This window comes from Austrofundulus limnaeus, unplaced genomic scaffold (assembly GCF_001266775.1).
Source record: "Austrofundulus limnaeus strain Quisiro unplaced genomic scaffold, Austrofundulus_limnaeus-1.0 Scaffold237, whole genome shotgun sequence".
In the NCBI taxonomy this organism is placed as follows: Eukaryota; Metazoa; Chordata; class Actinopteri; order Cyprinodontiformes; family Rivulidae; genus Austrofundulus; species Austrofundulus limnaeus.
In genome coordinates, this window is record NW_013952639.1 from 17,001 (window position 1) to 29,999 (window position 12,999).

The 12,999-nt window shown below is 39.7% G+C and overlaps 1 protein-coding gene across 5 annotated transcripts in view; it reads left to right on the plus strand.

The window, feature by feature from the left end:
- piezo2b (piezo-type mechanosensitive ion channel component 2b) overlaps positions 1-12,999 on the plus strand; it is an 82,319-nt gene that overhangs the window by 8,684 nt on the left and 60,636 nt on the right. For all 5 annotated transcript variants that reach the window (XM_014019968.1, XM_014019965.1, XM_014019964.1 and 2 more), the window contains exons 2-3: positions 677-772; positions 7,759-7,884. In XM_014019968.1, the coding sequence (XP_013875422.1) occupies positions 677-772; positions 7,759-7,884 (222 nt within the window). The remainder of the gene's footprint in view (positions 1-676; positions 773-7,758; positions 7,885-12,999) is intronic.

The window sequence follows — 12,999 nt, forward strand, 5'->3', positions numbered from 1 at the left end:
CTGTAATGTTGGAATTCAGAGAAAAGTTTTTACTTCGGTCTCAGAATTGTGAAAATTCAAAAATGTCCAGAATTTTTTTTTAAATTCAAAATTTTGAGAAAAAAAAATCAGAATTCTGTAAAAAATGTCAGAACTCTGAATCTAAACCTTGGATTACAAAAAAAGGCAAAATTCGTAGTCTAAACTCAGAATTCTCAGATTTCTTAAAAAGTCTGAATTCTGATTTTAATCTAAAAAGTCGGTGACTTTTGAGTTTAAAATTTGAATTCTGAGAATCAGAAAAAAAGTCAAAATTCTGAAAAAAAAACTATTTTCTTAACTTTCAGATAATTTTTTCAAGCGAGCGTTTAAGTAACTAAATTAAATGCAGATTATTATTTTTGTCTGTGTGATGAAGTGCAGGTGAGCCATAATGAGGCTTGTAAGTGTTGAAGTTTAAATCTGTTGGAATGTTCTGGAGCAGCTTTCGGACACCGGGAACATTTTTAATGATTTTAACCAGATGTTTCTCTAAAATCGTGTTTTTTGTTGTTGACCTGTGTGTCGATCCCGGTGCAGAGCTGCTGCCCTTTATTTCCTGTTAGGCTTTATGTTGGAATCATGAAAAAAAAAAAATAATAAAAGAAGTTCTTGTTTGTTCTGATCTAGTTACAGATTTGTGTTTTTCTCCCTGCAGCTTGCCTGTTCAGGTACAACGTCCTGTCCTTCGTCTACCTCATCTACCTCCTGCTCATTCCTCTCTTCCCGGAGCCCACGTGCACAACGATGCAAGGTAACCTTTGAGACTAGTAAAAATAAAAAAAATGTTTAGCGTTGTTTTTTAGCCCGGAGGACGTTTTGGAGCGTTTCCCCGTGAAAGCTTTGGTTYGACTGTTGTCCTTCTGTAATCTGAACCAGCCGTTCTGCAGGAGACCCRGGTCCGTCTGTGATGAGGTTGGATTTGGCTCCTCGTTCGCTCCCTGAAATGTAATCTCRGTGAACGCCGGCCTGATTCCATCTGTAATAATAAAAACCGATCCACCGTTCGCCAGATCTCAGATATACGTATATATAAAAGATTTGATCCGTCGCTTGGAGATCTGAAGTGTGCTTTGATGGGAACTGAGGCCGCAGGCTGAGGTTTGTTTTAGTTGCACCGGTAGCTCCCCTATTAATGATAAAACATAAACATAAATGTTTTTTTAAAGAGGAAAGAAGCACTGCAGTTACTGGAAAAGGGAAAACAAACAGGTTATCGCTGTCCTCTGCTCTTTTTCCCCATGTTTGTTCATCTGTTAGCAAAATACCTCAAGACCTTCAGGGAAAATTTTAATGAAATTCCCAGAAAGTAGTCGCTTCCATCCAAGATGGCCGCCACAGCAAACGCAAAATTAGCTACGGCTTGCTAATTTTCATTAATATTGAGCTAAAATTTGGCGTGGTAGTAGCTGAGCGWRATCTCCAGGATGTGCTTTGAGTGCTAGCTGATTTCCTTTTATAACTTTGCTATTACGCTATTGAAGTGAGCTTGTTTGTCTGTTAGCAAAATATCTCATGAACAACGTGGTGGATTTAAATGAACCTCTCAGAAAGCAATTGCTAGATGTTGTTTTACAGCTGATTAGGTTTCGGAGTCTTTCCAATTCAATATGGCCGCCACAGTTAGCTGAATTTAGAAAACACGAAAATGGCTACAGTTCACTCAGTTTTTCAGACGTTGAGCTAAAGTTTGCCGTGTTAGTAGTCAGTGTTCTGTTTCAACACATACACAGAGCGGTATATTTTCTGTTATGTTTTTGCCATTAAATTTGGATTTTATTGTTCGTGTCAACGTCTGTTAGCAAAATATCTCAAGAACCACAGGATACGTTTTCGTAAAACCTTCAGAAAGTGACCATCAGGTGTTCGTCTACAACTGATTAACTTTTGGAGTCAGCCCAGTTCAAGATGGCCGCCACAGCTAAACATTAGCCGACGCAAAAATGTTTTTGCCGTGGTAGCAGCCAAGACATAAAACGAGACACAAGAAATGAGAGAAAACTTGATTCTGCCCAGGTGAAGTTTGAAGTAAAGCTTTTAAACGTTTCGATTTAGTTCATTAAAGCTCATAAACCGTCTTCTAAATCCTCCTTTTTATGACCAGTCGTATAAATCACAATGGAGCTGTGCGGTTTCTGAGAAGTGACTGAGGTGACTGTTCTCCTTACGGATGATGTATGTGGGATTTCAGCCTCCACCGCAAAATACTAAACGGCACACCTCCCAGAACCTCCGCGGGGTTTCTGGAGGAGACCGCATGCAGCGTTTAATAATACATAAAGACACGTCGGAGGAGGGAGCCGCGTCCAGGCCGACGTTCGGCTCCTCGTCTCCAGCTGAAATAACAACCAGGAAGTAAAGGAGGAGGGGTGGGGTGTGGAGCACAGAGTGGACCACTTACAAGCTCATCAATAGTTAAAAAGAAAAAGGTCCGGATCAGCGGTCTGACGGCCGTCGACTTGAACAGTTATATTGGAGTTTATACGCTCATTTTTTAATCATATAAAATGTCCTATCAGCACCAAACTCAGGTTTTAATGAAACTAATACAAATAACTAAACATTTTACTTTTGTAAAGTAGCACTGGAACAAAGAAAATCTCATTCAGATGAACAGATTCCCTAAAAAGATTTAATATTTACTAAATTATGGCTTTGGAAGCAGGTAATTTACCTTCAAATTAATGAACCCTCCTGCTGCGCCTGGGTGGTGGGTTGTGTTGACCCAAGGGCAGCAGGAAGGTTCAAAAGTAGACTTTTCTCTGCCAGGTGGCTCGTAAACACCAATTTAGAGCACCAAAAACAAAATTAAGCAAAACAGGAACAGCATTCGTCTTTTAACTGGGGGGAAAAAAAGTAAAAATTAGGGCATAAAAATTACATTAATAAAAGTTAAATTGATTAATTTTGCTAATCTGACTATATTGTAACAAGAATTTCAAATCTTTATTTGTCAAGTTTGTTTTCTGGTTAAACTAAAAATTTCTTCTTTAATTAAGCAACAAGTTAAAAAAGCCTCGTTACTACCACAACAAATTTTATCTTAGATTTTTCTGTCAACTAGGAGGGGTAGGAGTTAAAACTTATGTCATACAAGAAGCTTGTAATGATAAAATGACGTGTTTCTAAACWGCAGCAAGGCTCCCTGTGGTTAAATAAGAAGAAGGCAAACCCAGACACGTGAACAAATTACAAGTTTGTATACATTTTCTGTGGTTTTTCCGCAAGACGTCAGACATAAAAAAGGCATTTTATCTTGTTTTCACAGAGAAAACATGACCTGAAGCTGATCATTTTTCATCTTTGTTTATTTTTTATTAGTTGTTTACATTGTTGCGGTGATCTGACTCGCTTAAAACCATAAATCTTGAAGTAGAAGTGCTCGAGGGCTCAGATGGTGTCAGAGATTCTGCCTGCTGGGACAYGTATCCCGCCTGTCATCCTGCTGACAGGATGATCAGGAAGTTACAGCAAACACCCTAAAGCTACGTTCTCACTGTACACAGTGGGACCAAAATCTAATTCTTTTTGTTTTTTGTGGAGTAAATCAGATACCAGTGGTGGGCATGGTTCCCGCTAATCAGCTAACTTATAACATTTTGTTTATCAAATTAGCTTTTTCACTTACTTTGAACTAGGGGTGTAAGAAAATATCGATACACTGAAATATCACGATATTTCATTTCCCAATACTGTATCGATATTTTAAAGCCCTGTATCGATTTTTTTATTAAGGTTTAAAACGTCAACTTTCCTGCCAGCCGTTCATTTTTATGTTGTAGTTCAGCCTCTGACCATAGTTGGCAGCAGTGAGCCAGCCATTTGGCTCCTCTACCTCTTGAGCGCCAGAGAGTAAGGGTAGCATTAGCATTGTGAGTAAACATTAGCTTCATGCTCCTATAGCTGAATCTGAGCGGAAAAGACCGACACCCTCTGCCTTCTAAGCTGAGGTAAGGTTACAAACAGTTACTTATTTGTCAGAATGTCTGTATTTTAAGACAAATTAAGTGTTTTGTGCGCTCTTTTTTCCAACGTTACGGAAGGCAGGCAGGCATGCACATATAGCGCACGCTCTAGTGTCTCGAGCTCGGCATTCTCCTCGTGACATAAAACTCTTTTCATTTTTTTTCCAGTAAGAGGTTTTTATTTAACAGATTTTTTTGGGCAAAAAAAAATCGCAATATATCGCCTTGCTTACAGTATCGCAATATATCGGGATATATCGTATCGTGACCACTCTGTCATAATATGTATCGTATCACCAAATTATTGCCAATACACAGCCCTACTTTGAACACCGTTAGCTGAAACTGATTGGTTCACTAAGTTCAATTCTGCCAACTTTATGTCTGCTAACAGCTAGCTAACAAGCTAACATGAACGGGTATCTGTCAGTCCCACCAGTCTTCAGCTGGACGGAGACGAAGACCTGTGATGCAGACTGACAGTTGTCTTTGTCGTTAGCAATTAGCTGTTGAGTATTAGCTTCCACAATTTTATTTGTTTAGATATTTAGCATTAGCTTCCACTATYCRTTTGACATTTTTACCAGTTAAGCATTAGCTACCACAATTTTTTTTACATATTTAGCAAACAAAATGGTCTCTAATTCAGTCAGTTTTACAAATATCGAGTTGACGTGACAGTAGCTATACACGTTATTGCATGGGATTACACACAATGCTACAACTTTTTCAGTCTAAAACTTTGACGTTAAACTCAGCGGGCGATATGCATTCCCTGAAGGCAAACCRGGCCTTTTAATCCAAGATGGATTTARGAAAGTGGTTTTTTATCACAAAGTGCTGCGTTCTGATGGTCTGTTTCATTTTGCTCCTTCTGATGGTGAAGAACATGCTGCAGCTAAACCCAGGATGTTAATTTAAACCAAATGTTGCACGTGAATAATTCATCAGGTGTAATTTCCTTTTTAAAAAGCCACAAGCGGAGCAGTGTGTCCGAGGATCTGTTTGTGGTTGGGAAACATTTTACCCACCATGTTGTTATTTGTGATTTACTCTGCGATCTACTCGAGACATTTAAATCTTATTCGATTTGAACAGAGTATGAAGCGTCACTCTGATATTAGTAGAGGGCGTTTAAATAGCCGTTACGTGAAGCTTCATGCGGTTTGACGTGACGGGTTCCCTCAGGGCAGAACTTTAGCACTTCTGCGTGAATTTGTATAAATATTTGATGTTTTCTGTTTTCTGATTTGTCCGGTTTATGTTTCAGCAGAGTCTGACCCACATCTTTTTAAAACCCAAGATACTTTTTCCCTGCGTTGTTAACGTCTGGCACCGWGCGCCTCACGTTGGATAAATTGCATTGGGACTTAAATCATTTAATGGGGCTGTATTTGTTGTCAATGGGGGCAGTTTTCTAATTGATGGCCAAAAAAAAAAGGGGGCAAACAATGCCTCCTATTGAGCAAGCAAATAATAATCCCTCTCAGGAGAACATTTTGGGACAAAATGTTTTAGATGAGACACAAACTACCGTAAGACAACAAAAGTGTTCTATTACAAAATGCCAAAACAGTATGTAGGCGTACTGGAGCCAGTTTGAAAACAGAACATCACTAAAAACACCTCAGACTTTACAAAACCCACTAACTTACAGATTTTTCACAAACATATCTGGTGTTTATTCTCGCCTATTAACAAAAATTTAAATTAAAACCGAATTCCCTTTTTATGGTTGTGGAATTTTGTTTCAGTTTGAGGTTTGCAGACGTTAGTCTCTGCTCAGATGGTCTGCCTCAGTGTTTTGGTTCTGGACTGTCGCTTCGTGATTATGGTTTTTTTAATTGTTTTTGAGCCTTTCTGTTGTAGATTAGTTGCTGYGTTTGGGATCTTTGTTCTGTTTTAGTCTTTAGTTGATGTACCAATAGAGTCGCGTTTGACTCCAGTTCTTGACTGACTGCAAAGAGCCCAAATAATCAGTCCTCCACCGCCGTGCTTGAGAGTTGAGGTGTCTTTGCTTATATCCAAACATCCCGCTGTGCGTTATGGTAAACATCTAGGGTCGGGCAATAAATCGATTTAATCAATTAATTCGAATTTGCCATTTATAAAGATTTAATTTTGGGAATATCTGGATTTTTTTTCCAACAGTGCACTCTTTGGGGCTTCTGTAGTTCAGAGGTCACCCCACCTGTCCCTCAAGACGCTTGGTACACGACAYGACAATATGGCAGCTAGCAAAGAGGATCTACTTCTCAAAAAAAAAAAAAAAAAGGCACAGTTTCTTCAGTTTTCTGGAACTGGTTTCACAACCTCAGACTTCAGCCTCACTGCAACATCTGTTTGAAGGCTTTTGCTACAAAAAGCAGGAGTACAACAAATTAGTTTCAACACCTGAAACAGAGGCACTCCGTTAAGTGGGAAACAAAATCGATTAAAATCAATTTGGGATAAAAAAAAAATCTGAGATTTTATTTTTATGCTTCTCTGAAATCATTGCTGATGTCTTTCCGCTTTGACGTTGTGTTAACACACCTGTATCCTCCAGAGCAGCTAAAACTCATGACTTTATGAAGCTTAGTTATTATTAATTAGGTGTATTTGATCAGCAGCAGGGGTGGATCAGAGAAGGATGGAAATAATGACCTGGTGGAATCTTTTGTGTTTTTCTCCACTTGAGGCTAGATTTGAACACTTTTCGATCATTTCATTATGTTTCCAGATACACAAATATTAGAATCAAAGACAGACTTTCTGTTTTCCCCCATGACTAAAAAAAGAGCGTCCTTTTCTTCCACCCTAAAAGCCTAGAGAAATGGGAAATGACTGCATTTTATGTCTAATAATCCAAACATTGTCTTGCAGCGCTCGTAATGTTAAGCTCCGCCCCCAGCTGTCGGTGGCTCGGTGTGAACGTCTCACTTTAACCAGGACTTTATCCTGTTAAAACTTCCCCACGATGATGCAGTAAATTTAACGAGATGGAATTGTTGCCACGTGATTAACTGCCGGACCCGAATATTYGCAGATTTATTACGATTTAAACTAACTGGATGGATTAAAACCACCAAACAGAGCTGCTGTTTGTTTCACTCTCAAAAAAAACAAACAAACACAAGGATTTTGTAAACATTAATTTTTTTTTATTACAAGAACGAGCCTGAAATGTCCCACGGTGATGAATAACCACCACAGCAGCTCCTAAAATGATCCCAAATCCCTGCAGGTGCTCTATAAAGCAGCCATGTGTTGAGCAGCTGTGGCAGCTCCTCTCATCCGTCCCTCCCCAGGATCCGACACGTCCTCCGGCCGCTCCGTTCTTTACCTGCGTCACAGGAAAAAAACGCTCCTCCGGTCGACACCTTTCACGTCTTCCGAGGTCTCAGAYGGGTCGTGTTTTTATTTTGGAGCCGCGAAAGCCGTCGACGCAGGATGTGCGGAGGCTGGCTCGGCTCCTTTTAATAATGAATTAAAGGTCTTGTGGCCCGCCTGAGTGTTTATTTGACTTTTCTACAGAAATAAACTTGGCTCGGCGCCGGTGCCAGCAGTTTTTTTTGCATTGTGATCTCTCTCCCTGCAGCTCCTGACCGTGTAGCATCAGATCGACGTCATGTGGAATCAGAAACAGCTGTCTGTCCTAAAATACATTCCTCTTTCTGCTCTTAAACCAAGAGCTTTTATTATATTTATTGCACAACACAGAAAGTTCTGCATGTCGAAAACCAAACCAGTAAAAATACTTGTTGTTTTTTTTTTTTTCCCCTGCACCTTTCAGGCCACACAGGGCGTCTGCTGCAGTCCCTCTGCTTCACCAGTATGTCCTTCCTGCTGCTCCACATCATCTATCAGATTACCGTCAACAGCCTCCTGGCCGGGAACTCCATCTCCTCCAACTTCAGCTGTGAGTACGCCGCAGAAATGCTTCTTGTCGTACGAGTAAACATGTTCGAAAAACAACCTAAGAGAGGACTAATTGTTCAGAATATTGTAAAAAACCTCMAAAAATATTTTATTTTGTACCTTTTTTTAATATATGCCTCTTTTTTTGTACGTTTTTTGCTGAAGAGAAGAAACAGTTTGTAAATAATTGTGTTGCTATGGTTATTGTTGTTCTTCCTTAACAAGCACATTTAGTTTTACCGTAAATGAGATTTGGATAAAAATGAGTCCATAAAGATCAGCATCAAATCGGCATCAAATCTTCCTAATTTAGTTTTAAATCAAAGTTTCTTCAAAACAATCCTTGTGATTTATGAACTTTTGTAATTTTCATTGAAAACGGACATTTTTCTCTGCAGGAAATCCCTTCGTGTTTCGTTTGGCGTCATTGTGAAGCCGTTACCTTTTTAAATGTTCGTCTGGTATTCCTGATGATGTCACTCCAGACCAAAACGAATCGAGTTTTCAAATCGGCGCTCTTGTAAACAAAACCAGCTTGTTTTCGAGGTGATAAGTCACCAAATTACAAACAAACTACCATATTTATTCATGTTTAATACAATCTTGAGTATAATTAGATCATCATTTTTGAGCTTAAAAGGCATAAAAAAATCTAATCACCAATAACTTGTGTATAATACTACCCCATGAATAAATACAGTATGTATCATTCTGTCCTGATRCATTCTCAATAATCCAGGTCAGGTCCTCTGGATGGATTTTTTTTTGTTGAAACAATTTGTCTTTTCATTTTGTAACTTTTGCGATGAAGAATTTGACAACAAAAAGAAAAAAAAACCCTCGTCGTGTCTGATTTTGCCAGCCCAGGTAACAGGTGCTGAATGTGTTTGTTTAGAGCTGGACATAAGCTAAAATATAGCWGTGATGCTACTCTGTGTTTTTCTCTCAGCTGCTGTTTTCTTCGGGGGTCACCACAGGGAGCAAACTCTATTCGACCGCTGGATTCCTTCTCTCTGACAAAACCCGGACTCAAACCTGCAGCCTCATTATTTCAATAATTACTGTMATTTCTTCAGACATGAACTTTAATTCAAACTAGTGAAGAAGTTTTCAGGCAGAGCTCTTTGGATGCTTTGGAACAGAGAGAAATGTGGTGTTTTGTTGTTCGCCTTCATGTTCCYGTGCCTAAACTCTGATGGCGTGTCCTGTTTCACAGCCTCACGTCGACCCAGTTTAATTAGCTTTCTAAGTAAAACAAATACRGTCGCTACTGGGAAGGTGACGGTGACTCGTTCATCAAATGAAAGCTTCTCTGGGCTGAGTCACGCAGAATGAACCTCATCGCCTCGGGCAGAAAGAGACGAGACGTTCAGAGAGGGTAAACTTTAAAAAAAAATGCTTTCAAGGAGGTTTTTATGACTGGATTCTCAGGAGCTGCGGTTGACTTTTGGCAGATTCAAACAGCCGACTGAGATCATAAATTCTGCTCCATCTGACTTTTTATCTGTTTCGTGATCTAATGGGTCGTTTATCTGTTAGCTTTGATTTAGAGGGTTATTGTTGGAAAAAAAGATGCTGAAACTCTGAAGGAGCCAAACGTTTGCGTCATCTTTTAGAGTAGCATTGATAGTTCTTCGCTAGGGTATCTTGCTAAACTTTTTTATTTTTATTTTTTTTGCATTTCGTATTTAAAGTGAGGAAGCTGGACGTGTAAAGCACAAAGGAAAAACAAAATAAAAACTAACTGCAGCAGATAAACAGGATCTAAAAATCTTTTTATAAAATGGCTGTTTGGGAATCAAAGTTCAGTATGTTTTTACTCTATCAGGCTGCTTTTGTTGTATTTTTCATCAATTTAACGAAGGAATACATAACACCTCCCACCTCTAACACCATAGTTTTAATTTTAGTCCTCGGAGTATGATTTGGGGATTACTACCACTCAAAATCTCAGCTCATTATCTGATTTATAACCATTTTCCTGTTCGGTGAACTCCTCTTGAACCAGGTTCCAAACATTAATCAGCTGTGAGTTTCATTAAAACCCAGCCTGTGGTTCATGAGATATTTTGCTAACAGACACTCAGATATGAACACAAACACTTTAAAATAACTTCTGCTGTTGTTGGCAGACGTTAAAGAGGAACGCTTCAAGCCTTTTGAACCGTTGAGATTTCCCTCACCAACTCTGCTCTTATTTTTATGTTGGAGTGACAACAGGAAGTCAGACGTTTGTCTCATTTGTCCGCCGACTCCATTGTTGAGGAGAGGTCTTATCTCAGGTTTCTGTATCTGGTATTTGGCCTCYTTAACAGCCTTTTCCTTTTGGCAGAGGAGGATAAACATGGAGTCCTCCTCCAGAGTGGAAGGGTTATCCTCCCACAGAAGAACTTTTCAGAATTTCCCCTCCTCGCTGCAGCAGCCAGATAAAYGCCGCAGTTTTTAGAAAACGTTTTTTTTTTCAAAGAACACTCAGACCTTCGGCTCTCGGGGCAGGTCAGCGACCGGTCGCCAGATGAGTCGTCCCTCATTCCTGCGTTCTGACTCGTTTACAAACAGTTTGTAAACTGTGAAGACGCAGCAAATGGTTTGATATGAGTCACCTCTCTTTTTGTGTCTGATTGTCCAAACATCTTCATCTTAAGAAAACCCCATACCTGCCAGATAAAATTAAAAACCCGCCTGTTGCCTTCTGAATGGGACGAGTATAATCAGCGTCTTCCACGCCAATTTGCAGCTCAATATCTGTGACATTGACTGACACTAGTTGTGTTTCCTAAAGTGGGCGGAGCTTGAAGCTTGTGTATTTGTCGCCAGCTTTGTTGCTCAACCCTGAGGAGGTAAGTTAAGTTCTGTGGGGGGGCTGCTTTCTCACCGATATTAACAAAAAAATTCACCATTAATTGTGGCATTTAGTTGATAACGATTATGACGATTAACCTCCTAAAGTAGCTAGAAGCTCCAGCTGGAAAGAGCCGCTCTCTCTAATTTGTTTCAATTTGAGTCAAAAGTAGAGACTAAAAAACTATAAACCAGGTTTTAAAACTGTGTTGATCGGCCCRGGAACACCAGCGTTATGATAAAAAATCAACAACCCTTTTTTTTAAATTAAATGGTCGTCGTTGAAGCACATTGCAGCGGTAGGCAGCTGGAAAGAGAGGCAGACTCAGGAAAAAACCACCTCAGTCCACCCTCTGCTTCCACGCCGAACAAACTTACAACCCCCCAACTCTTTTCTGACTGAGGCCTGAAAGTATTTGTCAAACGTTAAAAAAATCTTCAGGAAAAAGATGCAAAAATTGAATGAAGTTTGGCAGTGATGGAGAGAGAGAGCAAAATCTAGAGAAGGTAACAAGATTTCAGAGATTTGTGATGTTTAATTTGATTTTATAGATAGGGTGTAGTTTACTGTGTTTAGCCTTTAATTTAGTCTGTTTTAGTGTGTTTGAGTATTTGTAGGGTGATGTTTACCAACCCATACCGGGCAAGACTCACTACTCTCCGTATCGGGGGAACCCAGTTTTATCCGAGTCCAATGTGAACAGTTTTTTGATCAGAGTCCCTGCTTCCAGCTGGGCGGACCACTCGAATCATGTTGTTGGGTTGACTGAAAATAAAGAGGATGCTGATCAGTTTCGGATATGACCGGACCCCCATCTTTGAGGCGAGGACATGCTGGAAGATGAGGATGATTTTTTTGTCGGGTCCGGGTGCTGCCACCGTTTTTGTTCGACTCCAGAAGTTAATCAGTTCCAGATGTGCTTTCAGTCGTTCATTACTGAAAGTTTCATTWAATTTCAACCAGTGATTGAGATATTTTGCTAACAGATGAGTGCATACCTTGCTCGATCAGTGTGCGTGCTCCGAGTGCATGTTGGGGATGACTCAGCTACAACCACACCAAAATTTATCTCATTATTTTTTTATATTAAACAAGTTTTAGCTGGTTTTTTTTCTGTTCATTTTATCAGCTGTTGATCTTGAATCCTACATGCGATGGTTACTTCCTGAGACTTCCATGAAATRTTTTGCTAACGCTACAGACAAATGAACCTAAAGTCCTCTAGCTAATAGCCGTGGATATTTATCAWTGTAACAAGCTGACTTTGTTGATCATTATATCATTTTAGCTGTTCTGTAAGCTGTTTTCCAGACTGTTAACGATGTGCTCAGATGTTGACGCTGCATCTCCTCGGAGTGTGAAGAGGCGTAACAGGCATTAGGCCCCCAGAGATAGAGCAGAGTGCTGCGCTGAGGTTAACGGTCCGGGAAGCACAAAGGGTGTTTTATGATGCCCACATAAAGTCTGGAGGGACGGGCAGGTATTTTTGGTGCCCAGCTGGAGTGAAACTGCAGCTTTTCTCCCAGAACTCTTTGTCCCACACAATACTCCTCTGTCACGACATGGATCAGAACAACCTGGTTTTACCCCGGGGCATTCCTTAAACGTGAGGTCAGGCTCAGAATGATTGGTGGGGGGTTTCCTTCTTGCACCTGAAGCTCCAGCGAGGGTTAGATGAACTTACACGTTGCAGATGTTTGGCTTTATACAGAGTGTTTTGGTTGTGGTTTCTGGATTTTGATTTGACTGTTTTAATGTGGCGGTATAGCGTTTATCTCCCCCTGTGGGGATTTATGCTGTGAAACATGAAGTGGGAGGAGCATCTGTCTGTCAAGTCTCTGGTTCTGGGTTTAATCACAGCTGCTTCAGTTCATACATGACAAGAGGACTGGAGTGTGTAAAATGTGTTGGACATTTAAGTCTTATTATAATATTTCCCTTGTTGGCAAAATGAGTCATTATTTTTGATTTTTTTTTTCATCTCAAAAGCTTTAAAATACGGAGGACCAACACTGACATAATTAAAAATAAAGGCAGAAATATATAAATACACCAATAAATTAAAAGAGTACAATTAAAATGCACCAATTAATTTAAAAAGAGAACATTACCTCATGTTTTATCATTTAATTGACCTTCATATTTATTTTTTCCAGCTTTGTTCCAACAAATGATGTATATTTTAGCACTTCTCTTTCCTGTTTATTGACCAATAATAGAACCCAAAATGGCCATCCGACTTCATAATGAGGCGGAAATGCATAAGGAAAAGAT